This window comes from Panthera leo, chromosome C1, assembly GCF_018350215.1.
Source record: "Panthera leo isolate Ple1 chromosome C1, P.leo_Ple1_pat1.1, whole genome shotgun sequence".
Classification (NCBI taxonomy): domain Eukaryota; kingdom Metazoa; phylum Chordata; class Mammalia; order Carnivora; family Felidae; genus Panthera; species Panthera leo.
The window spans coordinates 181,047,724-181,074,843 of record NC_056686.1 but is presented as its reverse complement, the minus strand read 5'-3'; the positions used below and the strand labels follow the sequence as shown (position 1 = coordinate 181,074,843).

At 36.3% G+C, this 27,120-nt stretch overlaps 1 protein-coding gene and 1 long non-coding RNA gene across 5 annotated transcripts in view; one reads left to right on the top strand and one right to left on the bottom strand.

Annotated features, from left to right (window-relative positions):
• SLC39A10 (solute carrier family 39 member 10) overlaps nucleotides 1-27,120 on the bottom strand; it is a 151,141-nt gene that overhangs the window by 39,478 nt on the left and 84,543 nt on the right. For 3 of the 4 annotated variants that reach the window (XM_042949528.1, XM_042949527.1, XM_042949529.1), the window contains one exon: nucleotides 1,286-2,310. In XM_042949528.1, coding sequence (XP_042805462.1) covers nucleotides 1,286-2,299 — 1,014 coding nt within the window. In that variant the 5' untranslated portion in view covers nucleotides 2,300-2,310. Of the gene's footprint in view, nucleotides 1-1,285; nucleotides 2,311-26,870; nucleotides 26,921-27,120 lie in introns of those variants that run through there. The other variant, XM_042949530.1, reaches the window with a different exon arrangement.
• Nucleotides 8,124-26,575, top strand: LOC122226423. The gene is made up of 3 exons (XR_006205624.1): nucleotides 8,124-8,519; nucleotides 26,296-26,369; nucleotides 26,494-26,575. It is a non-coding gene; the product is annotated as an uncharacterized LOC122226423 (long non-coding RNA).

Genomic DNA, 27,120 nt, shown 5'->3' with positions numbered 1-27,120 from the left:
TGCTTCTTCTCAGGTCTTAATGTGAGATACTACTCTATCTAGTGCACAGAACATTTCTAGAAATCCTAAGAAAATTCCCAACATGCATCAGACCTGTGAAGATATAAAACAACATGTTTGACTGATGCAGACCCCACAAGTCTGGTAGAAAGAATATGATAATGTCTGGTTATTATCAACAAAAGATTCTAAGATATTATCTAAAGTAATAAATAAATAAAAGCACTTCTTTACAAATACACTAAGATTTTTAAATATAAGTGACTTTATTTATTTATTTTTAAATAGAAGTGATTTTAAAATCAGTGTTTATAACTGCTAAAATCAATATCTGATTATCCAGGGAAGAAACACAAAGATATTTCCGTAGATGCAAAACATATTTCATAATAGAAACAGAAACAGCAAACGGTAGGGTCATTTTCCATATTAAATGGTGCTGCTTTTTATACATATGAGCAACAAATAAATTCAACTTTATTAATTGAATAAATTAATAAAAATAAATTTTCTCAACTTATTAACAATAAAGAGTACTAAAAATTAAACAAAAATGTTGATATACCTTTAATGAAACAAAATGTGTATGAGGCAAATAGTTAAAAAGAAAATCAGGAAGGAACAAATCAAACGTGGAAGTATTTAAAAGAACATGAATATTTTAAAAGAAAACATAACCATCCCATTACTAGTGGACTTTCCTGTTATTTTATCTTTTTGCATTCACCCTAAATCTGTCAAAGGGCATGGGAGAAGATTAATTTTAAGGCAGCAGGCCCTCTGTATCATAAAGTGACATACAGAAAACAAACCTACCATATATACAAAACACCTGACTTTGGAGCTACATCAATGACAGGGAAACATTCTGTAGTTAATTCATTAAGTTAATGATTATGTAAAGAAAATGCCTAGTCACTTTCCAACAGGACAGGTTGAACACAAGAGACTTTAATTTTCAAATATCTAGAAACCAACTGACAATAACAAAATGAAAACTTGGGAAGTCAAAACAAGTCATAAGCAAGAAAGTAAAATAATGAATATGAGTTCTAACAACCTCTGAACATTTACATTTGAGGGACCCAATTTTGAGAATAACACAAGTGAAAATCCAGATAAAAATCTTTAATCTGATTTTAGGATCTTAAAGTATTTTGTTCAGAAACATTATCTGGAAATAAGTTTGAATACGATTGACTATTCTCCATTGTTACTTCTCTTTTTACCTAAAATAGTCCACAATTATCTGAGAATTATGGAGCAACCATCTCTTCACACCTACCTCATGTTGACGGTCATCTTCATTATGATCTTTGTGGGTAGCAGCTGAATAAATTGCACTTTTTTTAACATGTGGTGCTTCTCGCTTCCTAGTATGTCGAAGTTCACCTTCATTATCAGGATTAAGATCTTGGTGTCCATGACCAGGATCGTGACCATTATGTTCTGGAAGGCGTACGTGAGAATGACCTGGGTTATGTACACGATCAGGTTTGTGGACCCGATTATGTTCATACTGTTCACCCTGATCATGGTTGGGGGGAAAACCTGGTGTAATAACCTCAGAATTTTCATTACTTTTCTTCCCTTTTCTCTTCCTTTTTCCTTTTGGTAGCTTACTTTCAGATTGTTCCTGTGTTTTATTGGTCTCTGTTGAAGGTTCATGGCTAGGCTCCCCACGCTCACTGTGAGCAATGGAATCATTGGGAAAATGGCGAGTGGTGTTATGATCTAGGTGGTGATGCAAACAATGGTGATGGCATAAGCGATGATTACGGTCATGTGTATGTTTATCATCAGATTTGACAGATACTTCAATTGTCTCTTTCTCTGGATCACACTTATGGTTTCTTTTTGTTGATACACTAGTCACAGTTTGATTTTCTGAACTTAAATGATTGTGGGAATGCTGGTGGTTATGGGAGTGAAAATGCTTTCCCTCTTGAACTGCCAAAATATCTAAGTGAGAAACATGATCGTGGCCAAGATCCTCATGATTAATCTCAACAACTTTTATCTCTCCAAGGCCCAAGTTTGTTAAAAGTTTCTCCAGACCAAAAAAGGATAATCTTCCATTTTCACCATAACGGTCAAAAAGTTTTTCAATGTAATATTTTTTTTCATTTTCAGCATCCAGCACTGAAAATTTGCTTGACTCCGATTCTGTCATCCCACGACGATGTCTGTGATGTTCTTCAGAACCATGGTCATGTTCTTCATGGCAATGGTTGCAGTGATGGAAAATAAATGTCAGCAAACAAATGAGGCAAAATTTTGTGTGCATATGTACCTTCATTTCTATTTTTCCTAAAGGGATTTAAAAAGAGAGGCAAGTATTAGTTCATACTTAGACACATTCAAAATAATCATAAACTCTCCAGAAATTGCTAATCCACTAGGCAAATGTTTTACCACATTTCTTTCATGACTATAAATCATTCTTTCCTTCTTCAATGCCCTATAAAAATGGCCCCTTTTATCAAATGTGTACAACCCTTCAAATTAGTACAAATTGCTCAAGACTCCATCTATAAGACAATTCTGACTCCCTTTAAGCACAACATGTAAGAGTCTACTATATATTTATACAGAAACTGTTGGCTTCCTTCTTATCTGGTCCTTTACAAAAGTTTGCTAATCTCTGTTCTTGAGGTCCTGGGCAGTACAATAAGACAAGATGAAATAAAATGATAAAATGTATAAAAACCAGAAAGATGGGCGCCTGGGTGGCTCAGTCAGGTAAGCATCCGACTCTTGGTTTTGGCTCAGGTCATGATCTCACAGGTTCCTCCATCTGAGACCCACATCAGGCTCTGCACTGACAGTGCAGAGAATGCTTGGGACTCTCTCCCCCTCATTTTATGCCCCTCCCCTGCTAGTGCTCTCTCTCTCTTTCTCTCGAAAGAAAGAAAGAAAGAAAGAGAAAGAAAGAAAGAAAGAAAGAAAGAGAAAGAAAGAAAGATGTCATTATTCACAAATTGTAGGATTGGGTATATAAAAAATCCAAAAGAATCTATAAAAATTAATAAGTTAATTCAGTATAATTGCCATATATAAAGACAATAACCTAAAATCAATTTTACTTCTATACACTAGCAATAATGAGAAATTAAAATTAGAAAACAGTATCATTTACAGTACCAAATGACTAGGAATAAATCTAGCAAAAGATGTGCAAGACCTTTACATAATTGAAAGATCACATATTACTGAGACAAGTGAAAGACCTAAATAAATGACTATATCATATTCATGACTGGATGTTATATAGAGCCAAAATAATGTCAATCAAAATCCCAAAGGAAACTGAAAATTGATGAGGTACTTTTTATAGTTATGTGGCAATAGTAAAGTCCAAGAATGACTAAGACATTCATGAAGAACAAGAACACTTACTCTATCAGCAACTAAAGACAGTGTGGCATTTGATGGAAGAACAAACAAATAAATATACCCAACAAACAAAGAACAGTCTAAAAATAATAAAGATTCTCTCTTCCTTGATGCTTGGTCAACTCGATTTCCATCTGAAAGAAAAAATAAAACTTGACTCCTACTTCACACTATATGTAAAATCAATTCAGACAGATTATAAACCTAAATCTCAAACAATAAATGTTAAAGCAATAGAGTGTCCAGAACTGTGCTGTTCAATATGGTAGCTACTACCCACAGATGGCTACTTACATTTAAACTACCTACAATTAAAAATCCAGCTTCTCAGGGGCACCTGGGTGGTTGAGTCGGTTAAGTGTCCAACTCTTGGCGTCAGCTCAGGTCATGATCTCCTGGTTCGTGGGTTCAAGCCCCAAGTCAGGCTCTGTGCTGACGGTGCAGAGCCTGCTTGAGATTCTCTCTATCCCTCCCCTGCTCACACTTTGTCTCTCAAATACAAAAACAAAAAAAACAAAAATTCAGCTTCTCAATCACCCTCACTACATTTTCAATGCTCAATGGATACTTTCAGCTTATGGCTACTATATTGGACAGTATAGATATAGAACATGTCCATCATCACAGAAAGTTCTATTGGATAGCACACTTCTAGAACATAGAAATGCAATGTGAGTCAATTATGTAATTTTAAAATTTTCTAGAAAAAGGTCATTTTCATATTTAACTCCCTATATATGCAAAATGTGATTTCAACACGTAATAAATATAAAAACTATTAATGTGATTTTGATATTCTTTTTTAATATTATGTTCATTGAAATCCAGCATGCATTTTACACTTACAGAACATCTTTACTCAGACTAGCCACACCTCAAGTGTTCAATAACCACATGTGGCTACTGGCTACTGTCCTGAAAAGTGTACAACTAGAACATTTATTCAGCAAACTACCATTAAGACCTTCAAGATAGAGGACAAAACTTAAGAGACTCTTAAGCATGGAGAACAGAGAGTTACTGGAGAGGTTGTGGAAGCAGGGATGGGCTAAATGGGTAGGGGCATTAAGGAATCCACTCCTGAAATCATTGTTGCACTATATGCTAACTAATTCGGATGTAAATTAAAAAAATAAAATTAAAAAAAAAACCGTAGACTATGTTAGCAGGTAGTAAGGAAACTGAAGAGCAGAGCAGGGTAAGGGCATAAGGAGTGCATGTGGGGGCAGGGATGGCCGCCAGTTTTGATATGGTAATCCAGGGGCCAGATCGAGAATGTAGCATTACCAACTTGAGATCATACTGTTTTACAGGCTCTTTCTTCCACTTATTAAATGGTATTTCCCCATGCCATTAAATATTCTTTTGCAATATATATACTAAAAAAAAAGACCTTCAGGATAGAACATAAAAAACATTATAAAGGGAAAAACAATAAAGTATAGTACAATTAAAATTAAGGTCTGCTCATCAAGAGATTTCATCAAGAGATGAAAAATGGCAAGCCACAGATCTGTAAAAAAAAAAAAAAAGGGGGGGGAGGGGGGTGCTTGGCTGGATCAGATGGTAGAACATGCAATTCTTGATATTGGGGTTGTGGGTTTGAGCCCCATGTTGGGTGTAAAGATTACTTAAAAATAAATCTTAATAATAAAAAAAGGCAAGTCACAGATTGAGAAAAGATTATCACCATGTTACCAGTCAAGAATATATAAGGAATTTCCACAAGGCAACATGAAAATTATGTGACAATTCAATGGAAAAATAGGCAGGAAGTCTGAACAGGCATTTTGTAAGAAGACAGCCAAATTACTAAGCATATGAAAAGATTCTCAACTTCAGTAGTTATCAGCGAAATACAAATGAAAATCACACTTGGGTATTACTATATACCCACCAGAATGAATAAAATACAAATGGTGTAGGTAATGCACTGCTGGTGGGACTGACCATACATTGGTATCTTTTGGAAAAATGTCTGACAGATCCCCCAGAAGTTAAACATAAGCATATCCACTCACACAGCAATTCTACTCCTGGGTATATGGTTCAACAGAAATGCATACACAGTGACACCAAAAGACATGAACATGAAAATTAACACAATCATCATTTATCATAGCTTAAAACAGGAAAAAAAAAGGCCAAATGTTCATCAACAGAATAATCTTTCAACAGAATACTATACAGGAATGAAAATGAAATTACAGCTTCACACATTAACACAAATAAATCTCACAAACATGAGATTGTACAAAAGATGGCAATCACTAAAGAGACCGTAGTGTATAATTCTATTTATATAAAGTTAAAAATGAGTAAAACTAAACCAAGATAATGATTTTTTTTTTTCCTTAGAGATTTTACTCTGAAGTAATCTCTATACCCAATACCCAACATGGGCCTGAACTCATAACCCTGAGATCAAGAGATGCATGCTCTACCGACTAAGCCAGCTAAGGTACCCCAACGATGACTTTTTGAAAGGTAGGTAGAGGGCAATAATTGGAATAGGAAAGTGAGGTAACTGAGTAATGGTTACACAAATATGCTTACTTTGTGATAATTCATTGTATTTATACTCTGTGTACTTTTCTATATACATAATGTATTTAAATGAAAAAGCTTTCTGGGGCGCTGGGTGGCTCAGTCGGTTGAGTGTCCGACCTCAGCTCAGGTCAGGATCTCGCAGTTTGTGAGTTTGAGCCCCGTGTCGGGCTCTGTGCTGACAGCTCAGAGCCTGGAGCCTGTTTCCGATTCTGTATATCCCTCTCTCTGCCCCTTCCCCGCTCATGCTGTCTCTCAAAAAAAATGAATAAATGTTAAAAATAAATAAATAAAAAAGAACTACCTTAAGACAGGATGCTTTGGTTATATAAATAATAGAACACTAAAGGAAAATTTCACATAAAAAGCTGGGAGAAATGGGTCGTTCCAGGATTATTGCATGATCAAAAACTCAGGCTGTCAGGTTTGTCCCTGCAGTCTCAAGGAACTGCTATTGCTACAACCATTCTATCCTCGTACAACTATATTCAAAACTGGAGGATTTCTCTTCATGTCTCTTCTTACCCAGGGAGAAAAATCTTTCCCTAAAGTCTATCCCAGATTTCTCTTTCCATATATTTGAACAGGACTGTATGACATACCCATGCCAAAACCTATAACTGGTAAAGGAAGAAATTACTATGATTGACTTAGACAAACATATTCATTCCCTTAGGAATGGAAAGATCTCTCTCCTACATATTGAGAGGAAGTGCTCACAGAACATGGGGACTTAACAGCAAGTTTAAAAGGAGGTAAGATAAAGAATGGCAGTCAATTATGTAATCATTAGTGCCTGCCACAAACCTACATGCCCATCAGTGGAAGAACAGATAAAATAAATGTGGTATATTTATGTCATTAAAACTTACACTGCAGTTATATAAATGTACGAACACGAAGGAATATATAACATGCACAAATCCCAGAAACAATTTATAAATTACAAAAAGATACATATCCTATCACTTAAACACAATTAAAAACATGCAGAACATCTTACTTTTAGGGTGTATATATACAGGTAGCAAGAACCTATCATGGGGATGATTACACTCTGGAATGGTTACTTTTCAGGAAGAGGAGGGGAGTCAAATGCACTGCACTGCATCTGCAGTTTTATTTCTTAAGAAGGGAGGAGGGGGCCTGAAACACGGTCACAAAACACTTACTTTTGTTAGAGGAGCATAATGGGATTCAGGTAATATTCTTCAATGTAGTCTTAAGTTTGAAAGGATTTCACATAACTTCTCTCCATGTAACCAAAGTATGGTTGTGGGAGCAGAAGTAGCATCACGGTCACCTTGGAACTTGTTAGAAATGTTAATCCTTGCACCCTACACAGACCTACTCAATCAGGAACTCTGAAGGTAGGGATCAGCAATGTTTTATCCAGTCAATGAGTCAGATGGCTAAGGCTTGAGAACTACAATCAATATAAATAAATCAAACATTCCCATTTATTTAATATGATACTTCAGTCAAATGAATGTTACAGTTTCCCAAATAAATTAGATAGAATTATGTGACAGATGTGGCTTAAGAATTTTAAAGAACAATTAGCCTATAATGTTTTTTAACTGCCAAACTACATTAAGTTTGATTTTTTATTTTTTAATCCAAACACATCAGTTTCTTATATAGTCTCATGGATAAAATCACCATTTAAAATATATTAATTTTACTTGTGCACTAATGAAAAGGCATGAGTAATGAAGACAATCACTGTTAAGCAGAAAGAGGACAGTTATACTCCCTGCAGTTTACTTTGATTTTCCACCAGAAGATGCTAGTGAAAGAGGACATTTTTAGTCAACGTTGCTCCATTCATCAGATATGTAAATGTCTTGTGGTTTATTCAGTGCATATTATCTCTGTCAACAGGTACCAGTGGTGGGAATAAAACCTACATGTATTCTGATCAGGCAACATCAAATAAATGACTCCATGTGTCGCTAGACAAGCTCGTATGCCCAAAGCACAGCAAAGCCAATCACTGAAACAACAAGTATACAGCAAGGAAAGGGTTTATTTGAGAAGCAAACAAGGAGACAAGAAGATGGGAGAGCAAGCCTCATTCAGGGATGTTTAAAGGCAAACAAAAAAAGGTCTGGGTAAAAAGCTGCAGCTGCACTTACTAGTCCTGTTAACCTATGGTTACTTGTTTCAACCCCATTGTCTTTTTACCATTCCTCGTTCTCAAGGGAACTAGGACCATGACCACTCTAGTTATTTCTAACTGAAATGTGGCAAAGACCGGAGTTAGTAGACTAGAACCTTTCCGCACTCATTTAGAAATATTCTTTAGTTCCAACATTCCAACTGAAACCCAACATTCTGCATTACCAAGACTTTTTGTACTTTGGTTCCCCTAGCAACATATTCCTATCCACATACAAATTGTAACCTAGGGATGCACAAAGCACTCCTGTTAATTCAGGAGGATTAATAATTTCATTCTGCAGACTCACTGGAGGTATCATTTGAAACCAAGAAGTATGGTTAATTGAATGACTTGATGAACCTGACTCTAAGTTGATGGAGAGCGTCAAATTACATGAAAGGAGCAAAGAAAGGTTAGTTATAGGCATTATTACTGGGTTGCTGTGGTGGTACTCTGTGCTGGGTTCAGGATGGTATATCCAACAGTGAGAAAGACTGCCAGCCTTGACCAATGTCGGAGAAATCCTAATGGTGGAATTATCTTTCCAAGCTTGAGAGGTTGCAAACACTTGAAAATACAAAATATTGATAACCAAATGTCCTAACTAGTAGTTTTAGGTCTTTCAGAGGCTCACTGATCCAAGGAGCGTTCTTTTCAATGTTCTCTTTGCCAACAGGGTATAGGGAACCTGTGGATTCTTATGGAACCAGCTTCACTTGAGTGATAAATACATGGCTTAACTCCCTTTAGTTTCACTGAAGAATGGATGGTCAACAGCACTGCAGAAGGTCCTGTCCAACAAGGTCCTCTGAGTGCTTCTCTTTAATAACACCAAGTCTCCAGGTATCACGTGGTATAAGTGAACATCTGTGGGGTACACATCAACCTGCTGGAAGCAAACTTATGTATATCGGTTAAGTATTTCCCAAATATTGAACATACCTGATAGTATCCATAGTGTTCCCATCAGGAACTCTTAAGTCATAAAAAGGATGTAGAAAGGGTCTTCCATACAACATTTCATAGGGGCTTAAGCCAAGCTTATTGCTAGGGGCCACTCTTACCCAAAGCAGGGCAACCCACAAGACTTTATCCCCCAAGTTGAATTGGTTTCTCTGCAAATTTTTGCCAAGGTTCTTTTAAGCATATGGTTCATTTTTCTGTTTTCCCAGCTGATTTTCTGTTTCTGCATGAAGCACGTAATTTTCATTATTTAATGCCCAGGGCACTGGACACTGCTTATGTGACTTTCACCACAAATACCACTCCATTGTCGCTCTAAATTGTTAGCAGCAATCCAAATCTAGAAATGATTTTGTTTAGCAGTGTTTTGATAACTTCCGATGCCTTCTCTGAATGGCATGGAAAAGTTCAACTCAACTTGTAAAAGATGCCTACAAATATTAGCAAATATCAAAAATCACTTGTTGTTTGTAGTATCATAGTAAAGTCTACCTGCCAGTCTTCTTTAGGTTTGATAACTCTTAAGTGGTACACCTTTTAGAAATGGTGGGGGCCCAGTCTTATGATTGTTTTCATCACAAATGTCACATTTTGGACTTTTTGATGGTTCTCTAAAGATTGGGACCCACAATGTACTTCTGGATCCACTGAAAAGTAACAATCTCACCCATGTGGGGTGCTTTGGTGAATATGACTATTTTTTCCATGAGATGTTCTGGGATAAGGATTATCTCCTGTTCATTTTATTTCCAGCTGGCTTTAATGCCAGTAATGTGTCCAAAATCCCATTCTCCACCTCTTTTAGGTCTTCAGAAGAGTACTGGGGTTGATACTTAGTTAAGTCTATGTCTCGTACTAAAGCCATTACAGAGGGTTTTGGAATCTTTCTGAGGTGCCAGCTTGGCAGCTTGATAGGCCCACCTGTTCCCTTGAGCAATCAAGCAGTCTAATTTCTGGTGATCTTGGCAATGAATAATAGCTGATAGGTTACCACTGCATCCAGTGTTCTTCTTTATCCTTGATCCATAAAACTGCTTCTGTGAACATCTTAAGATCTGGATGTTCCAACAGCAGATCTGTCAAATGAGGACAGCTGGAATAAACTTGCTCAATTATCTGTATATCTCTGGTGATCTGAGTGGCCCATACAGTAACAGGCATGAAGACTGTCTAAACATGAGCTGTTGTGGCAATTTTCTCTGAAGTATACCTCAAAGTGTCTAGCTTCAGTTTGCAGGGCTTCGGAAAAAAAGGGCAGTTTTAGTTCTCAATGATTCCAAGTGAAGAGAAAAGGAGAAAATTAGAAATGTTAGTTTGGAGGGTCTTAGCCAGACATTTGAGAAAAACAGAAGAATTCAGGATCCAGACCAGTTTTATAGGAAAACAACAAAGATAGTCAATCAGAATTGGAATCTAACATCCACCAAGGTGCACTACTGAAACATAACTTCTCTCTAAAGTCACCCTCATCTCCACAAAAAACAATGCAGTTTTCTCACTAGTTCTGGGAATTCTTGGTTTAATTTTATGATCTCTTAAAGGTATCAGGTATTTGTCATTACAATGCAATTAACAAGGAAATTCTGGGACACTTCGGTAATTAAAATTACAAGTGATGACATTATATGAGGATATATGAAAACATTCACTAGGAATTTTACATAATTTCTGGAACAGCTATAGCATTTACCTATACAATATAACCTAAGAAGGTTTATCATCTTCTTTGATAATGCTTCTCATGTACTTTGATATACCAAATAAACTAGACTCATTAGTCAAAAAGACTTCATTTAGAAGTTGAATTGGGGGGGGGGGGCGCGCACCTGGGTGGCTCAGTCAGTTGAGCATCTGACTCTTGATTCTGGCTCAGGTCATAATCTCAGTTTGTGAGACTGAGCCCTGCATCAGGCTCTGTGCCGAGTGTGAAGCCTGCTTGGGATTCTTTCTCTCTCTCTCTCTCTCTCTCTCTCTCTTTCTCTCTCTTCCCCCACCCCCCACTCCCCTACTTGCGGGCACATGCACTCTCTCTGAAAGAAAAGAAAAAAGGAAAGGAAGGGAAAGGAAGGGAAAGGAAGGGAAGGGAAGGGAGTTAATTACTTGAATTTGGGAAAATAGAAATATCAGGTTTTCAAGAAGACGCTTAAAATAGGATTACAGATCTGGGGCACCTGGGTGGCTCAGTCAGTTAAGCGACCAACTTCAGCTCAGGCCATGATCTCACAGTTCGTGGGTTTGAGCCCCGTGTAGGGCTCTGTGCTGACAGCTCAGAGCCTGGAGTCTGCTTCAGATTCTGTGTCTCCCTCTTTCTCTGCCCTTCCCCTGCTTGCACTTTGTATACCTCTCAAAAATAAACATTAAAAAACTGGTTTTTTAAATAGGATTACAGATCATCACAAAACTTATCTATTTAGCCAAGGCGGCAACGAGATTCTAAAGGCAAATACAGAGGGTTTTTTGTAGGCAGTTTGAAGATAAAGAAAAACCTCTGTTTAAAAATTTAGACCATAAATCTAAAAAACTTATTTCTAACAGATAGAAAAACCAATTCCAAATATGGGGTACTTCCACATTAAGACTCATCGAGCATCCAACTCTTTGTTTTGGCTCAGATCATGATCTCACAACTCATGGGACTGGCCCTGAGTGAGGCTCCATGCTGACAATGTGGAACCTGCTTGGGAGTCTCTCCCTCTCTCTCCACCCCTCCTTCACCCATGTACTCTCTCTCTCGCTCTCAAAATAAACTTAAAATAAAAAAACCCACACACACACAAAAACAAATCTAATTGGAAGATAGTATTATAATTTATGGGTCCATTAATTAATCATTTTCTCTGGAGTCAAATAAATATTGTGGCCAAGCAGTGTTACAAAAAGATGATTTTTTTTCTTTCCATAGATTCATAAGTAAACATTGCCCAATTTTGGAGACTACAACCCAAAGGTCTATATGTGGGAAATGAGTTGTCATTTCCCATTTTCCAAGTAGAATATGGCCAGTTTTGTCCAAAGATACCAAAAGCTGCAGCAACAAACAAATCAAATGAAGTCCATGGTACCTCTGTGAGCACTGGTTCCTCCTCAAAAGTAAGGCTTCACCAACAGAACCAAATGACTTCCTAGTTAGCCATTCTTTAAGCAAGAAAAGGTTAAGAGAACCAAAACTCCCTACTTGGAGGTAATCAAATGAGAGAAAAATACTGAAGCCAAACCAAAGAGAAGGAAGAAATAAGCTCACAGGCCAAGCATGGCACATGAAGCACTTACCAACAGACATCCGTCCAAACCAAAAATGGTTTCCTTGCCACAAGGGCTAAATTAAGCACCAAAAGTCAATGGTGCCCTGTTGGGGTGGGGTTCTGGGGATGGTCCCCAGGAAAAAGAGCCAAGGAAGCTGTTTGGACTTGTCATCAGACTTCTATTACTGACTGGGGACCAACAAACCAGAGGCAAAGAGCACCCGGTTGGCTTGCCAAATTTGTAACTGAACCCAAGTTCATATGCCCAATGCACAGCAAAGCCAATCACTGAGACACTGAGTATACAGCCAGGAAAGGGTTTATTTGAAAGGCAGTCAAACAAGGAGACAAGGCGACAAGAGAGGAAGGCTCAAATCTGCCTCCCTCAAAGAGGAGAGTCAGGGATATTTAAAGACAAACAAAATAAAAGGTCTGGGTAAAAGCTGCAGCTGTGCTTGCTAGTCCCATTAACTCTTTGGTTACCAGTTTCACATGAAACACAAAAACCAGATGGTCTATGTGAGATTTAAATTTTCATTTGTCATGTTTTAAATGTATAGTACTCTATTTATTGCCAAGAATTCTAAATATCTTGACTCCTCTAATTATTTACATGTAAGAGATCATAGGAATGCAAGCACATGAGTGACATGTAATTTTAAACCTGTGTTATGTGTTTAAATCATTCATAAACTTTCCAACTTTAGTTCAGAACTGCTACAGCAAATGTGTGCTTTGAGAGTCATTTGGATGAAGTATGAATTAGTTAGCATAGACCAAACAGCTACTGCAAAGAACCTCTCCCAAAAGGGCAATGGCTTAAGAAACACTCAAGTTTATTTCTCCGTCAAAAACAGTCCAACACAGGGCACCTGGATGGCTCAGTCGGTTAAGCGTCCAACTCTTGATTTTGGCTTAAGTCATGATCTCACAGTTCATGGGATCTTGAGTGCCGTGCTGGGCTCTGTGCTGACAGCGTGGAGCCTGCTTAGGATTCTCTCCCTCCCTGCTTGTTCTCTGCCCCTCTCCCCACTTGCGTGAAGCCTCTACCCCCCCCCCCGCCCCAAATAAACAAATTAAACAACAACAACAACAAAACAGTCCAAGATGACTGCTCCAGGTCTGTGAGCACCTCCACTCCAATCAATCAGATACATCAGCCTTACATGAGTGCTATTCCAATCATTAGTAAAACAGAAAAAAGTGAAGTCCAGGTACAGAAATTTCTTCTTAAGCAGCAAATGAAGCAGACATTGCATGTATCACTTCTAATACTCCAATAGCAAGAAATTAGTCACATGGCCTCAATCAGCTCTAAGGAGACTGGCACATATAGCCTCAACCACAACTTATCCAGGAGTTTCTCAAGCATTCCATGGAGGTTAAGGATCCTTTTCTAACCACAGCAAAAAGAGGATCCTTTCTGTCAAGACAGGAATGGAGGATATGTCGCCTAAGTCCATTTATCATTCAACCCTAAGTACTGGCCTTTGTAGGACTCAGCTTTGCCCAAGCCAAGATATTCTATTGCCTCTTTTTTTGTGTGTTTTGGAGTTTTCTAAGTTTCTGTGCATTGACAATGTGTTAGTTTTCCACTTCAGCAAATATATCTAGTTGTTTACCCAAGCCTTCTGGGTAAGACATCTATGAATGATCCTACTGCACCAGAAAGGATGAATGGATTCTGAACAGCGAGCAGTTGCCATTACACGTTCAATTTTCATTTCATCTTCTGTTACTGATTTCCAGTATATGATTGGTTAAAAGTTTAAATATTCCATCATTGTATAATTTCTATAGTAAGGCTCAGGTTAATTCACAATTAAATAACAATCACTGTGCTAATCAATTATACAATTTCTCATGGAAATATTTTGCTTTAAATGCAAATAAAAATGAGATCTACCAATATTTTTCTGTAAAAGTCACTAATATTTCAACATTAGCATCAGAACTATATATTTAGTGAAGGTAGTGGTTGTAATTCGGTATGGGAAGTGGCAGGGAGAAGTCATGAGGGGAATTCTGGGCTGCTGTTAATGCTCTATTTCTTAGGTGCTGGTTACATGGGTGTGTTCACTTCATGAAAATTTGTCAAAGTTTATACTTAACATTTGGGTACTTTGCTGGAGCTATGTTTTATTTGAGAGAAAACAATTTTTAATCCTTATGTAAAGTATATATACTTTTTAAAAATCCTTATGTAAAGTATATATAAAGACTATATACTTCAGGGGCGCTTGTCCGGCTCAGTGGGTGGAGCGCACAACCTTTGCTATGGAGGTTGTGAGTTCAAGCCCCATGTTGGCTATATAATTTACTTAAAAATAAAACCTTAAAAAAAAAGTGTATTTCAATTTCCAATTAGTAAAATCCTCAATATACAGCTTGTAGAAACAGACCTATATTTAAACATCTCCAAAGACAAATTTATTTTTTAACTTATTTTAAAATAATTTAAGATAATAGGTTATAAAAACAGTTCAGTTTCCATGCACTGTTCACTTGATTTTTCCCAATGATAACAGCTTATATAATAACAGTACATTTTCAAAACCAATATACTGATACTTACATAACTTAAACTATAGACCTAATTTTACCAGTGTCACATGCACTTAAAAATAATGTAAGAGAAAATCCATTTCTTAACCACAAAGAAAAAAGGTATTATTGGTAACCAAAGGATCTTACTTAACAAACTATATGACTAGGGTATCGTATGGAAACCAATTTGACAATAAATTTCATATATTAAAAAAAAAAAAAAAAAACACTATATGACTACACTTAAAAGAAACATAAGTAATTAGGGCTGATAATCTCCATACCAAGCTCTTTTATAAAAGCTTACAAACATCTTTAATTATAGGCTTTCAATTATAATTTTTCCTGAATAAAGTGCCAAATTACAACTTTTTAAATTTTTAAATAAAACACCTATATCAAGAACAAACTCTGAAATATATACTAATTGCTAACATTATATTTCTATAGATATTTTGTCTAAAGACAATTAACTTTATTTCATATAGGCAGACATAACAGAACCATAGAAACTTTAAGATAAAAAGATACTTAAGTATACTAGCTAAACAGTCTTATTTTACACACAGAAATCTAAGACCCAGAGAAGATATACAACATGATCAAGGTGATAGTTCAAGTTTGTGATAGTCCTCTAACTTGAATGTCTAGGACTCTGTACAACATCAGCATATTTTAAAATATGCGTAGAGGGGCGCCTGGGTGGCTCAGTCAGTTAAGCGGCCGACTTCGGCTCAAGTCATGATCTCACGGTCCGTGAGTTCAAGCCCCGCGTCGGGCTCTGTGCTGACAGCTCGGAGCCTGGAGCCTGTTTCAGATTCTGTGTCTCCCTCTCTCTGACCCTCCCCCGTTCATGCTCTGTCTCTCTCTGTCTCAAAAATAAATAAACGTTAAAAAAAAAAAAATTTTTAAATAACGTAGAGAACATTGAGATAATTACCAGTGTATCCTACCAGAACACTTTTAAAGGGAAAACAAATTGTCTATTACTTACAGTTAATATTACAAAGTCAATAAGATGATCAATAGATTAGTTAACAAAATGATTGCTTGACATAAGAAAAATAACTAATAAACACTAAAATAATTCTATTGGCAACAATAGGTTGCTGTTACTGGAAAGGCCAACTAATGTAGTATATCCTGTGTATGATCACTCAACATTTGACTTAAAAAAAATACTCAAAAAAAAAAATACTCAAGCTGGTATTTTTTAAAAGAAAAATGAAAACCAAATGAAAGAATCCAAAGTTTTGATCTGTATCTGTTTGTTCTCTCATACATACGCACACAACACAATCACAAAATAATAAGAAAAATACTATAAATTGCTTAGCAAGGTTTTAAAACTAGCCATTTCAATGCTCTAGATTGGTATTTTGAAGATCGATGAAGGAGAAAACAAAAGAAAAATCACTAAAACACCCAACCTGGATTATATAAATTTATCATGCTTTAAAGTTAACAATGTGAAAATCCACTTAATAAATGTACATGGTATCTCAATTTTATAAAGGACTTCATTTTTTTTTTTTTTTTTTTACGGGTTTCATTACAGGACTTCTTTAAATAATGGCAGAAATTAGTTTTATTTTTATTGAATCACACGAACTGACACTTATACCACTGAATGACTTTATTAATCTTTATCAATACTGGTAGTCAGATAACAATTTAGTTTCCCTCTGTGATTCAACAGCAGTACACACAAAATGGCTGAGAAGCAATGAGACTGTTAGCATACTGCAGAAACACAACTCTAGGAGTCAAAAATAGAGATCTGGCTCTGCCAACTCACTTGCTGTGAGTTGCTGGGCAAATTACTTAACCTCTGTAAGTCTAATTACCATTTAAAGAGTGGGGATATTAATTCCTGTTCTATTTCACAGTAATTATGACAACCAAGTAAAATGTGTATTTTTTTTTAAGTGGTAAGACCTCTAAACGTTTTTCATTTCACTGATGTTAAATGCTATTTAAGTGCAAGTAGCATTAACAGTAATATAACAAGGATCCAGTTTTAAGTCACATTTCTGCTATACTCCCGTTGAATAATGTTTTTGTACATAGTAAAGAACCAGGGGCCAGAAACCTTTGCCTCTAAAGTCATCCCAGTACTGTCACTGTTTCTAATCTGCAAAATGGGGGAAAGCACCTACATTTATCCATCAATTGAACTAATGCATATAAAAGGTTGTAAAACAAGTATATATAAATTTGTAAAACAATTAAGCACATTAACCTACAGTGTTACTACCACTAGATGTGACTCTGTATCTTTCACTTAACTTTCATAAAGTATATAAGCAGGGAGAAAAAGTCCCTTTGTTTTGATTCCTTTAAAGAGTGCTATCAAAAATATTCAATTGCTTCTCGGCCTTTTGGCTAAGATCAAGTGCAAAAATATTCAAGAGCACACGCAGCATTAGCACATCCAAGACCAATTCAAGATTACAAGAGGCACCCAATTCACTAGAACCTGAGTAGTAAAGAATCATCACAACATACCAGTTTCATTGACATCATGAAACTTTTCAAGGCAGAAGAAAAAAATAACTTCTCAAGGTATAAATCTACTTCAGTAATGAGTTCTCAACAAGAAGAGCAAAATCGTCCTAGCTTCAAGGTTTGTTTTTCATTCCTCCCTTCACCAGATACCTAACCTACTAATGCCATAGTTTTAGTTTGGAATGCCAATGTAGCTCTTCCCAAAATAGCACAGTTCCAACAATCTCTTGATATTTCCACTAAGATTCATACATACAAAAAGTTAGATGCATGCTATAATTGAGCTTGGGCATAATTCAGTGCTGCTACCATTTCAATAACTTTTACCAAGAGAGAAAGAATAAAAATATTTGAGCCTTGGAGTGCCTGAGTGCCTCAGTAGTTAAGCGTCTGACTTCTGCTCCAGTCATGATCTCACAGTTCGTGACTTTGAGCCCCATGTTGGGCTCTGTGCTGACACCTCAGAGCCTGGAACCTGCTTCAGATTCTGTGTCTCTCTCTCTTTCTGCCCCTCCCCCACTCACACTCTCTTTCAAAAATAAACATTAAAAATTAAAAAAAAATATATTTGAGCCTTCATTCAATGTACCAAACCAGGCATCAACATATCAAATCCATCTTTATTGTATTTAAGCATTCATGTGCAAACCTACATTTTCTTACTGATGTCAAAACAAGTCTATCTCAAGTCTCTGCTTTTCAAGTTTTCATTACAGGGAGCCTGGAACCATGCTGTTGAAAGCCACCTATGATACTCCTGTGTCTGTTCTGCTGCTTGTGAATACAAAGAACAAATATTTGATCTGACATTAGTAAATGTAATGGCCTTTACCAGTCACAAAATACCGTGATGCCTTTTGAAGCTACCAAAATGTTTATGATTTTAGTTACCCTTGAAGTAAACGGACTTCAACCGCTTTCACTCCAAATGCATATAAACCAACATAACATGCAGCATGAAGAGGATGTAGAGTGTTAACCTTAGGACCTGAATGAGGCACACACACCTAATTGACTCATCACCACTGGCAGTTGCCTTCATTCTAAGAATAGTCATTGCCACTCTCAAATTTTTATCACCACATTCATCTTGACTCTTCCTTTGTATCACTGTTACATGTCCTTTATTTTGCACCAGCTTGTTATCCATAAGCACTGCCAATAAAATAATCCTTCCTTTCCATGAAGACAGGAAAAAACAAAAACAAAAACAAAAACAAAAAAAAAACACAGAATGTCCAGGGCAATCTTTTTACAACATTTTTTCTTACATTTTTTTATACCATTTTTTAATGATGCTGACCGCGCAGGCTATTTCATCCCCACCATGGAAGCTTTCTGTGTGATTTTAGGTGTGCTTCTAGTTATTTTAAGCCATCAAGGTCCTTTTAATTGTTGAACAAAGTGAAGATTCAGTTCTGTCATTTAATAAAATCTTAACAAAAATGTAATTCAAATACTGAAGATATTAATTTTAGTAGCAAAGTACCGATTTCATTATCAATTATCAATCCATCTTTATTATCAGGTTTAACAATGTCCAACATATAAGAAAACTACAAATCATTCTATAAACAGTCATCCTAGGGCACATTCCCTTTCTTACAAAGCTACATTTAGATACAGAGCTGAGAAAGATTTTGTGACATACAGGCACATAGGAAAAAAAAAAAAGAAAGAAATTAATAATAATGCCAGGAAAACATAGTTGTGCAGAAAAGAAAAAATAAGTTTATTGTAATAGCTGTGTATTATAAAATTTATAGTCATTAAAATATAAATGTTCTAAATCAAAATTACAGGATAATTGCACTGAAAAAAAAGGGATGTAGAAAATGGGAGAAGGTACATAGAGGGGAGGAAGAGTGCTAAATCCTCATCCTTCACTAAACAAATGACTTAAATTGAAAATCAACAAGAATTAATGGACACATTGGAGACATAGCAGTGAATTAGCAAGATAATCAACTAATGAAACGAAAGAAGTCCCTTGTCTCTCTAGGCAGAAGAATGTAAAAGAAGGAAGACAAGGGACTGATTTATTTATCCTTTTCCCTAAAATCCTCACAGACTATTTAATACTTTATATTCACGTAAAACTTTGACTGAATAAAACTAAAAATATGCTTAAATAAACCGAATTGCAATCACTCAAGGTGCAATTAGTCACTGGGGAAGAAGAAAAAAGGAAAAAAAAAAAAAACCTAAAAATAAAAGCCAGCAATTATAAATCTTAAGCTTCTGTTAACAAAATCACATTTTGTCACATGTGGAAGAAAATGAGTTACTTACAGTTTCAAGAGTTTCACAAGCATTTGTTTGTAGAGTTTTAATCACAATACGCAATCATTATAATTTCAATTTGTGCTATTAATTTTGGTTACTTGCTTGGGCAATTCCAAGATGTAGGGAAAGACTACCAAAAAAATGTTAACACTTTTCAGGTCTTGTTACATATTTCCAAATTGGTTTCTAGAGAAATTAAGTTTGGTTATACTGCCACCAGCAGTATGATCATTGCATTCTCTTTAGTACTTGGTACTATTAATTTTGGAATAAAAGATTTTGCCTTATTTTTATCTGTACTTTATAATTATTCCTGGTGTCTCAATATTCTTACCAACATATACGAGCTTTTAAATAATATGACTTGGTCATATATTCTACAAAAAAATATCTTCAGTTCTGTGCAGTGTCTTTATTTGATTACAATGTTTTCCCTTTCCTGTATAAATGTTTTCATATACATGCAATGAAACTTATGAATTTTTTTCAATTTCTTCAATGGTTTCTAAAATTTAAGAAGTTTTTTTTTCTATTTTTAGTATTTTCTTCCTTAAAACAAAACAAAACAAAACACCTACAATTAAAATTAACATGACCCCTAAATTTGTTTCTTTTTTAGGGAAAAAACATCAAGTGAACTAACATATAATATTCATATACTTATTTGTTAACTAAGAAAGTTTATATTTTATCTTCAATAAATTTTCAAGTACTTGTATTTAGGCAAAAATCTTCCTAGGAAAAGCTATGTTTGTTTTATAAATTGTAAATTAAATTACATATCACAGTGAATTTATTTTAAATATTTTTAATGTTGGTTTATTTTTGAGAGACAGGACATGAGCAGGGGAGGGGCAGAGAGAGAGAGGGAGACACAGAATCTGAAGCAGGCTCCAGGCTCTCAGCTGTCAGCAGAGCCCGACTTGGGGCTCAAATCCACGAACCGTGAGATCATGGCCTGAGTTGAAGTCAGACACTTAACTGACTGAGCGGCACAGGTACCCCTACACTGAATTTAAAGAGCACCTTTTTCCCAAAATCTTACAATTATTTGATTTTAGCAGATCTTTCTGACTTCCTTCCTCATTTTTATTAGATTTGTATGATTATTTTCTTGAAAATAAACTTTCTATTTACACTGGCACTTCATTTGAAAATAATTAAGAGTATCCTAACTTAAAACAAACATCTTAAAAAGTGTGTTCCAAACATTAACAAGTTATGAAGTCAGTTGAAATTCTACACTAAAAAAGATACACTAGAATGGAAAACATGATCTCACTACTTTATAATATACAGAATATATACTACCTAATTTTTCTACATTTTTATATAATTTTACAGTCACGTAATAAACATTACAATTACACAAGATATGTTTTTCTAACATTGTTTTACTGATCTCATTGTTTCATAATGTAATACCTACTCATATTATTCTATATATCTTGATAAGGCATATAAAATCAATCTCTCCACAGCCGCCTCCATCAAAAGGTTCTGTTCCTCTACAACATAGCGCAGGTGTGCCTGCGTGGCTCAACTGGTTGAGCGCCTGTCTCTTGATTTCGGCTCAGGTCATGTTCCCAGGGTCATGGGATCCAGCCCTGCATCGGACTCCCTACTGGACATAGAGTCTGCTTAAGATTCTCTCTCTCTCTCTCTCTCTCTCTCTCTCTCTCTGTCTCTCTCTCTCTCTCTCTGTCTCTCTCTGTCTCTGCCACTCCTCAGCACACGCATGTGAGCACACACTCTCTCTCTCAAAATTAAAAAAAAAAAAAAAAACCACATAGCACAAAGTATACTTCTTTGCATATAATCAGAATAAAGTAATGATTCATCTTCAGAGTTATTATACCAAAACATTTGTTCACAGGCCTATAAGTATACAATAAATAAAGTTACTTTATCAGAGGCAGGAGGGGAGAGGAGAAAAAAGAGTTAAGGCATAAAAATCAGTACGGCACATTTTCTGTTCTGAAGGAGATACAAGGAAGACACTATCACCTTTTAAATTAGAGAAGGTAAACTGCAAGAGATGCTACCTAAGAAATGGTTGACAGAATTAGGTGGTAACCCAAGGTTGACGGCCAAAGGCTTCATATTCCAACACCAAACATAAGAAAGGCGCTAATCCTCATATAGAGGAAACATGGCAAGGACAAGAAACAAAAAGCATTTGTACTATTTAGGTTAAAAACACATGAGAACTCACATCATTACCTACAAATTTCTATTCGAATGCCTTCCTACCAGTTTTTAAGTCACATAGGTTCTAGGAAAATTTAACTATTTTAAATAACAGCAACACATCAAATAATTACACAATATTAAGAACTGGATCCAGGGGCTGGCAGACTTAAAAAAGCTATTCAAATAATTAACATTTTAGGTATTGCGGGCAGTGCAGACTCTTCAGTACACGATTCTGCCATTTTGACACAAAAGCAGCCATACACAATACGTTAAGTGAATGAAGAGGCTGTTTTCCAATAATCTTTAATTTACAAAAGCAGGCTAATTTGGTGCGTGAGCCATAGCTTGTTGACACTTGACTTAATCTATACATTTTTTTAAATTACAAATTCAGCAGACAGCTGTAGGGGAAACCACTAGTTTAAAACTCAAAAATTCACAGAATATGTAAAGTGAAATAATCAGAAAAAAGCTTATGGGTGTGAGGGCACTGAAACTATTTTTTATTTACAGACATTAAAGTAATGGGACAGTGGGACATACATCTTCATGATTACTACAACTGAAGACCATTTAGGTTTCCTAATTTCTTATGAATGAAAATAAATCTAGAAACTGAAGTGATCAATGGCAGACAAGTCTTAATCACTACAGGATTAAAAATAACTCTTCGATATGTAGTTCATAGTAATTCTTATTATTTCTGGTCCCATGACATAATCTTACTATGTTAGTAAGATAAAGATACTTCCTACAACATTCTGATTTACTTTTCTAATCCCCCAAAACCTCTTTTTTGAATGGAATGGATGGTCCCCAAAAGTAGGGTATACATTATTAAGTGTAAACACGGCTGTTAGAAATGTTAATGCAAGGACAAGTATTACTTCCTATCTCCCTTTCAGCAGTAAAAGATCTACAATATAATGAATAATTATAAAATACAATCATAAAATTAGCTAATTATAAAATCATCTACCACTAACTCTTAGTTAAAATAATTTAAATACTTGAATATGTTAGGTTTTATCCCTATACTAATAACCTGTAACCACTGCCACCCACCACCACCACTCCATTTTAATAACATCTTTTTAATTTTTTTTTAATGTTTACTTATTTTTGAGAGAGGGAGACAGAGCATGAGCAGAGGAGGATCAGAAAGAGGGAGACACAGAATCTGAAGCAGGCTCCAGGCTCCGAGCTGTCAGCACAGAACCCGACGCGGGGCTCGAACTCACGGACCGCGAGATCATGACCTGAGCCAATGTTGGCCGCTCAACAGACGGAGCCACCCAGGTGCCCCTAATAACATCTTTTAACATGAAAAAATCAAGTATTAAAAACCTATTAAATATCCAATCCCTGTATTATCAACCAAAAAAACCATTTTAATAGAAAAATAAAATTTGACACTATTTGATAGAATTGTTTTAACATGTCTAAACATTAAGTATGGTTTCTTAAACAGTTGGAAATAATTTCAATGCTGTTGTTATTTAACACCTCACAATTTAAGTTGTAAATTGCCTTCATACCTGAGTACATTTTTGAATATTCTGTGTGTAGTAACTTTTTTATTGAGAATACATTTGCTTACTTTGGAAAAAATTCAAAAATCACTGCATGGTCAACTCAAAGAACTTATAAACAGAAATTAATGAAAAAGAAAAATGTAGTTGAGAATACTGGTAACTGGTCTAATTTGAAACCTTATAGGACTACAGGAAATGTTGTGGTTATTACAGATCCTTGAGATTTTTCAGAAATCATTCTAAATCATAGTTCAAAATAAACCTGAATTAAAAAAAACACTCACCATGTGTTTAATATTCTCAAATTTTATTTTCAGTACAGTCAAGGCAGTACAAAGCTAAATGGGACTAAATTAAGCCAGAAAACAAATTTTTCTATTACTTTTCACACCATAAACCCAGATTAGACGAATAAAATTGCTGTTATTCATATACAAAGCTAACTTCAAAAATACACCTATAACATACACCTTTCTCCTGTTTTTTAAAAAATATCACATTTATTTTTGCAGGGAAACTTGACATTATACAGTTTTACCTCCACCCAAAACTTGCTGCATTCTTGTAAAACTAGCAGCTAAAAGCAATCAAGTTAACCAATTCAAAATGACCATGCCCATCTTATTAGCAACACTAACCAGGTGGAGGAAATCCCACTGTAGTCTGCATATAATCCAGCACTAAGGAATCTAATTCTAAATTAAATAGATCTTATTTCAGAAGATGAAGGTGAAGAAGCTAAGCTCAAGAAAACTTCAAGGGAAATCAAACACTAGGCGGCAGCATCAAGCTGTTGGGACAGCCTGGGCATTCTTCTAACGTCAACTCCAAGCTAAAGTTAGTATATTTTTAATGAGAATTATAGTATAATGAGAGATGACTTTATAGGGTTATAAAATTTGTTATAAAGGAAAAAGGATAGCTTTCTGTTTTGAATACCTATACTTCCAGTTTCTACCGGGTAATTTATCTTGTATCAATTTAAAATGCACTAATGACAAAAAAAAAAAAAAAATGCACTCGTGTTGATGTCCTTTTGATAAAAGCAAAACCCATGGCATTTCCATTGAAGTAGGCACTACAGAGACCAGGAATGACATTTTTATCCAAAATATTTCCTTGGACTAATACTAAGTTTAAATTTTGTTACATTCAATTAAAATTTTAAACCTGATTAAAGAGGTTGACAAGCAAACTTTGCATTCACTGAATAACGTGTCATGAGCACTATGTGACAGAAAGTTATGGAATATGTGCCCAAGTCAGAAATTTAGTCAGGCAGGGAAAACAAGATGTACACATGTAATTGTAAGCTAAAAAAAAATGTTGAGAGGCAGGAAAAAAAAAAAACCTATGGATTATTACATATAAGTAACAACAACAATAGGGTAACTATCCTTGGCAAAAGCCCAGTAGAGACCATTAAATCTCATTCTGGGGGTAACCAAGTTATCAGAGTTAAAGACATAAAGCAGTCCTTCAACTAATGCAAAACTGAAACATTTGTATGTAGAAAAGAAGTTAAAACGAACTAAGTTTTTCTGCAGCTCTTTGTTTCATAATGTCATTTATAAAGGTCACAGTAAACCCATGAGGTAGGTTTTTTCAGCACAAGTTCATAGATAAAAGATTATGATAAAGCAGCTTGCTCAAAGTAACCAAACTAGTTAATAATGGGTCATAGTTTTGAATCGTTAAGTCTCACTCCAAAGCCTTAAATTCTTTCCAATACTGGCTAAAGCTTGAGGGAGGTGAATAGCAAAGTAAATTCCCTTTAATAATAATTTATAATAATTTCCCTTGCTCTAACACCTATATCCTATTCTCCATAAATCAGTTAAAAAAAAAAAAAACAACACCAAAACACCCTTGGGGCGCCTGGGTGGCTCAGCAGGTTAAGCATCTGACTTAGGCTCGGGTCATGATCTCGTGGTGAGTTAGTTCAAGCCCTGTGTCAGGCTCTGTGCTGACAGCTCAGAGCCTGGAGCCTGTGTCTCCTCTCTCTGCCCCTCCCCTGCTCATGCTCTGTCTCTGTCTCAAAAATAAAACATTAAAAAAAAAAAAAACAAAAAAAAACCCCTAGAGTAGTACTTGCACACCAAATTTGAAGCCTCCTAAAAGTACTTCAAAATCAGGTGCTCAAAAAGGGGAAGAAACATGTTGGCTTGTAAACTGTGGAACATAAATTGGCAATGGGAAGAACAATTACAGCTCATCACACGAGTTACTGATTTGACACCTCTTAAGAGAAGCTCTTATTTTAAAGTAGCACCAAAGTCACTCCTGCACAGGGGTGTTCACCAGAAGTCTGTGTATAATATTGTTTTGTGAATCTGGATAAAAAAAATACTATTCTCATCTTAATCTCTGAAATTTAGTTATTTCAGTTATGAATGCAGGCAAAACCACAGTAAATGCAGTACCTGATAGTTTATCCAAAAAAAAAATCATACACATTAAGTCCTTTAAAGACCACTGAGTCCTAGTTTAAGGCTTTAGACCTGAAACTACTCTTCCTATTTAATGCTCTACTAAAGCATGGATTACTTCATCATATTTAATATTTTGATTATTTCAATATAGTTGGTTTCTGTTGTAATCCTATATACTCCACATTTAAAAAATCATCATCCTGAGGCTAATCGAGCAATTAAAAAAACAAAAAAATCCCTCCAGTATATTGTTTTATTTCCTTCATACCACTTGTCACTGACACTTTTTCTCTCTCCCTACTGGAATATTCAGCGAGTATAGGGATGTGAGTGGTCTAGTATGGACCCCCCAAAATCTAGAACAAGTGACTCATACTCAACATCTGTAGGAAAGTCCCTTAAAAAAAAAAAAGTACATAAAGTCTTAAGATTTTCAGTGCATTACAATTAACTACATTCTAAATTTCCATCTTTTCCAGTATATTATTTGTTCTTAATTACGTAAACCTGTCACATGCTAGTTTTGCTCTATGGAGAACGACTCAATTTCAAGGTAAAACCAGAGCACTCAACAGTGTAAAAGACATTAAAGTAAAACAAAACCAAAACAAAAACCGCCCCACCAGTATATACAACGTGCTTTTAAAAAAACTACGTGCTTTATGTCACTTTTACAGGGACTTGAGCGAACGACCCTTCCGAGGAGGGCTGCTGCTGTGGCTGATTACTTCTTCCTCGCGCCCAACTCCTAAAAGACAGCCCATGTGGACAGGCTCCCACGTGAACCGGGCTTTACACAAGCCACGGGAAGACTTTCCACATCGTCGCCCGCGCCCACGCAGGGCCCCGTCTTAGCTGGGGCGCTCGGGGATCCCAAGGGAAAAGCGAGCCGAGCAGACCCCTAAGCCAGGCGGGGGCCGCGGCGGTTCTGCTACCACTTCCCCAGCCGGGACCACTTCGCTCTCGCCGCAGGGCTTTCGGGAACAAAGCCCGGGCCGCCACGCCGCCTTCAGGCCCACCCGGCCTCCCCCCACAGACTCAGCTTCAGCCCCACCCTAAGGCCTCAGCTCCGGGGACCCCAGCCGGCTTCGATGTTAACTCCCCCGCGTCCCGCCTCGGCTTTTCGGTTGGTGGGGGAGGAAAGCCTCCACGAGGCCTCCCGCGGCAGGAGCAGAGGCGCCACCGTCCGTTAGCCTCCAGTTAACAGCGGCGCCCAGGCTCCATCCCGGGGGCTCCTCGCCCGACCCCACCGGAGGGGAGGACGGGACAGGAAAAATCGAGGCATTCGTCGCCGCCGCAAGTCC